General features: G+C 43.2%; 1 protein-coding gene across 1 annotated transcript in view; it reads left to right on the top strand.

The window, feature by feature from the left end:
* The window catches only part of LOC103202520 (cytochrome P450 2J2-like), a 53,187-nt gene extending 50,746 nt beyond the window's left edge, over positions 1-2,441 (top strand). Inside the window, exon 10 of the mRNA XM_007947416.1 lies at positions 2,263-2,441. Within this exon, the coding sequence (XP_007945607.1) occupies positions 2,263-2,441 (179 nt within the window). The remainder of the gene's footprint in view (positions 1-2,262) is intronic.
* The last annotated feature ends 2,291 nt before the right edge of the window (positions 2,442-4,732 follow it).

Genomic DNA, 4,732 nt, shown 5'->3' with positions numbered 1-4,732 from the left:
CCTGGGAAACCCAAGGAGGGGTCGCTGTGAGTCAGAATCAACTAGATGGCAGTGAGTTTGGGTTTTGGTTTTATTTTAAAGCTAGAATGTTTATTATTATCAAAGTGACATTTTAAACTATTTTACTGTATAAATTAGTAAATGATCTGGTGTTTTTAGATTCAGTGTACAGTCTACACAATATGTGAAATAAAATTCTCATCATACACACACATTTTCACTAATGCTAAGATAGATTACTTTACTTAATGTTCTGGTTACCTAGTGCTTTTCTCACAGAAATATACCACAGATGGGATAGCTTTAACAGACAGGAGTTTATTCTCTTACAGTTTGGAGGTTTTAAGTCTAAGTTCAAAGTGCCAGGCTCTAGGGGCTGGGTGAAAGCTCCTCAAAATTGGGCTTTAGCTCTGCCTCCTGCTCCCGGCCTTTTGGGGCCAGAGGCTTTTCTTCACTCAGACAGCTACTGGTTGCTGAGACTGACAAGCCCAAGGTTGACAAGTAAAACGGCACAATCCCAATGTTACTAAACCACATGGCAGGCCATTAATTCAAGTCCATTGAAAGTCCCAAGGTTGGCAGAGCATAGCAGACTGCTGAACAATGGCATGGCTACATGCAGGGTTCAAGCATGCCATAAGCTAGAGACCATTCCCCAAGGCTTCTCCTTATATACTGGAAACAGACCACATCCCTAAGGCAGCCTCTCAGCTGCTCACAGTAGGTTCTACCATGGAGTTGATTACCAGTCTCATCATGGTAAATACTATATCCAGCTGCCCAGCCTCAACCAGGCCCAGCCAAGTTGACACACAAACTACCACACTTAATTTGCCCCAAAACATATGGCTAGAAAGTGGGAATAGTTGAATTGGATCTCCATCATTCTGCTTCCAGTTCTTTCTTTACTCTTGTATCAGGAAATGGAGAGTGGGCAGGGCAGGGCAGTGCCGTGTGTGAACAGTGAAGAGAAGGATCAGCCTTGGGCTCAACGCTAGAAACAAAGGCTCTAGTTTGAGAAGGACTTCTGTGGTAGACAGGGAGGCTGTTCCAGTGGAAAGGACAATCTATGTCTGTGAGATTCCCAATAATTAAGGAGGAAAATGGGATATAGGGGAAAGATTCTATATTCTATATTCATGTTGAGGGTGGCTTTGACAATGTATCACAAACTATGGGACATAAAACAACCAAGTCTCTCACATTTCTGGTAGCTAGAAGTCTAAAATCAAGATGTAGGCAAGATTATGTCCTTCTGGGGGGCTCTGAGGGAGAGTCTCTTCCATGCTTCTCTCCCAGCTTCTGGTCTGCAGTGCTTGGCACTGCAGTGTCTGTTTCTGTCATCACATGAGTTTTTCCTTGTGTGTTCGTCTCATAAGCATACCAGTCACATTGGATTGAGGGCCCATCTTACTCTCCAGTATGACCTTATCTAACTAATTACATCTGCAATGACCCTATTTAAAAAAAAAAAAAAAAAAGCTACATTTTAAGGTTCTGAGCATGATATCAATTTTGAGGGCACACTATCCACCCAGTAGAGCTGCTTGTACATTAGAACCCCAGCTTTGATATTTGAATTGTTTATACCTTTGGGGAATTTCTTTTCAAGATTGAAAAATGTAACAGTGTTGTTTATTGTTATTACTATTTTGTTGTCACTTTTGTTATTATAGGGGCTCTGGTGGTACAGTGGTTGAGGCATTCAGCTGCTAACCAAACGGTCACCGGTTTGAACCCATCAGTCACTGTAGGAGAAAGATGAGGCAATCTGCTTCTGTAAAGATTTACATCCATGGAAACCCTGTGCAATAGTTCTACTCTGTCCTACAGGGTTGCTCTGCATCAGAATCGCCTCAATGGCAGTGCGATTGGTTTGGTTTTTGGGTTTTGTTCTTATTGTTTTTTAATTTTCGGTTTTGTTGTCTGCTTTTGTTATTGTTGTTTGCTAGTCCTTGAAAGCCTTTAGGTGACTCATCCACTTTCTAGATTGACCCAAGCCCCCTTATTATTTGGCACCCAGCACCTGCACTCCTGTGCTCCCCTGGCCTGATCTGTGAAGTCTGTGATCTGTACTTAATTTTCTATGCCTTAGTTTACTCAGGTTGTTGTTGGAATTAAACAGTCTGCTATAAATAAAACCTTGGGGACTAGCAAGGCCTTCCTCTGCTCAGGTTTGGCAGGATGGGGGAGAGAATTTCAGTCCCTGCCAGGCACCTCCTCTACCAGGGAAGATAATTCAGTCTTGTTTTTGCCTTTCAGGAAAACGGGCTTGCCTTGGAGAACAGTTGGCCAGGGCAGAGCTATTTATTTTCTTCACGTCCCTTGTACAAAAATTAACCTTCAGGCCCCCAGCCAATGAGAAGCTGAGCCTGAAGTTCAGAATGGGCCTCACCCTTTGCCCTGTCAGCTACCGCATCTGTGCTGTTCCCCGGGCCTGATGCTGCTGGGGAAGGAGCAGAGGTAAAAAGGGAAGAAGAAACATGGAATGTGTTCTGTAGACAGTAGTGGCTGCTCAGAAGTGAGGGAACAGAACAGATGTGGCTCTGAGGAAAGTTCGCAAGAATTGGACTCTAAGGAAACGGAATCTGAGCCCAGTTCTGCTGTCTCCTAATGTAACCTTAGGCAGATCATTTACATTCTAAATAACTTACCTTTTCATCCAGAAGATGAAGATGATGATTCCTTCCCTAAAGAGAGTTGCTCTAATACTCAAAGGAAATAATGGATATAAAGTGATTTGTCAACTATAAGACACATATATCATAAAAGTTATAGCTATGATCTGCCTCCCTCTTCCTTATACACTTTAGTTTCTGGCTTGTTGATGTAGCTCAGTTCATTCAAAGTGGGACAGGATGGCTGAGAAGAATTAGAAGCTGGACTCTCCAGCAACCACAGGCATTACCGTTTGGTAGCACTGTGTGTGCTTTGGAGCCCGTGGGTGGTGCAAATGGTTAATGCACTTGGCTACTCACAGAAAGGTTAAAGGCTCAAGATTTTAGTCCACCAACAACACCTCGGAAGAAAGGCCTGGTGATTTATTTCCAAAAAATCACCCATTTAAAGCCCTATGGAGCACGCTTCTATTCTCACACAGGTGGGATAGCCATGAGTTAGAATCAGCCTGGCTTTGGTTTTATTGTTGTTGTTATGTGCCTTTGAGTCAGACCCGACTCACAGAGACCCCTCCTTGGTTTTCCAAGGTGGTTGGGCAATCCATTTCCATAGTGATACTGCCTCGGAAACCCAAGGAGGGATCGCCATGAGTTGGGTCCGATTTGAGGGCACATAACAACAACATCACACAGAAGTAGATTGCTCAATGTTCCTTCCAAGGAGTGGCTGGTGGGTTTGAACCACCAGCCTTCAGTCAAGTGCCTTAGGCAAAATGCTACCAGAGCTCCCTTGGTTTTTACTGGTTTGTGCTTTATCTCACATGGACCTCAGAATGACCCTTGTGGAAGTCAGCCAGGCAGGTACTTATTCCTGATTTACAGCCAGGGAAAGCACCTATTGTTGAAGCTGTTTTTATGGTTTACATAAGGAAATGTTACCTTGGTCTTGGACTGTGGTAAAATAGAGTATGACCATAACTAACCAAACTTGGGAACAACGATGCAAATAGTTCTTTAACCAGTTGATGTTCCGGTAGATTCTAACTCATATCAACCCAATAGAACAGAGTAGAATTGCCTCATAGGGTTTCCAAAGAGACCTGATGGCACTGTAATTAAAGCACTTAACTCCTAACCAAAATTCAGACTCACCAACCACTCTGCAGGAGAAAGACCTGGCAATCTGCTTCCATAAGGTTGTTGTTGTTGTTGTTATGTGCCGTCGAGTCGGCCCCGACTCATAGCGACCCCTCCTTGGGTTTCCGAGGCAGTATCACTACGGAAGTAGGATTGCCCAACCTTCCTTCCGAGGAGTGGCTGGTGGGTTTGAACCGCCAGCCGTCTGGTTAGCAGGCAAGTGTCTTAGCCACTATGCTACCAGAGCTCCCTCCATAAGGTTAGGGCTTTGGAACTTCTGTGAGGAAGTCCTACTATGTCTTATAAAGTGGCTATGAATTGAAATCTACTCAATGGCAATGAGTATAGTATGGTAATCTTCACAGGAGCACCTTGTCACATCTGTCTCCTACAGAGCTGGTGGGTTTGAATCCCTGATCTTTCAGTTGTTAACTGAGAGCTCAACCACTGTGCCACCAGGACTCCTACCATCTTGAAGGGTAGGTACATTTATTCAACCTTTCTCCTTAAACCTTCCATCAGGAATTTGTTTCCATGCTTTTTCATTTTGTGATTTAACTGTGGGACAGATGTGCCTCTTTTCTTGAAACTAGATTGTAAGCTTTGGAGGACAAGTATTACCAGCTTTTTGGTTTTTTAACTCCAGGTCTTTGCACAGTTCATTATAATACTTTGTCTTTTTGAGCTGCCCTTTGAAGTCTTCCATTCAGCTCTTTTATTTCATCATTTCTTCCATTTGCTTTAGCTAGTCTACATTCAAGAGCAAGTTTCAGAGTCTCTTCTGACATCCATTTTGGTCTTCATTGGCTCTTTCCATAGATGTAGTCAATTTGATTCCTGTGTATTCTATCCACTGTGGTCCATATCTGTAGTCACCATTAATGTTGTTGAAAAATAGTATTTGCAGTAAATAAGTTGGTCTTTCAAAATTCTGGCATGGACATTTTCTTTATTGGTTACCAGGGGTGGGAGGGGAG

The sequence above is a fragment of the Orycteropus afer genome, unplaced genomic scaffold (assembly GCF_000298275.1).
Source record: "Orycteropus afer afer isolate SDZICR_OR568_19922 unplaced genomic scaffold, OryAfe1.0 scaffold00183, whole genome shotgun sequence".
NCBI classification, from domain to species: Eukaryota; Metazoa; Chordata; class Mammalia; order Tubulidentata; family Orycteropodidae; genus Orycteropus; species Orycteropus afer.
Note: the sequence above shows the minus strand (reverse complement) of the source record. Positions and strands in the feature narration are given on the sequence as shown.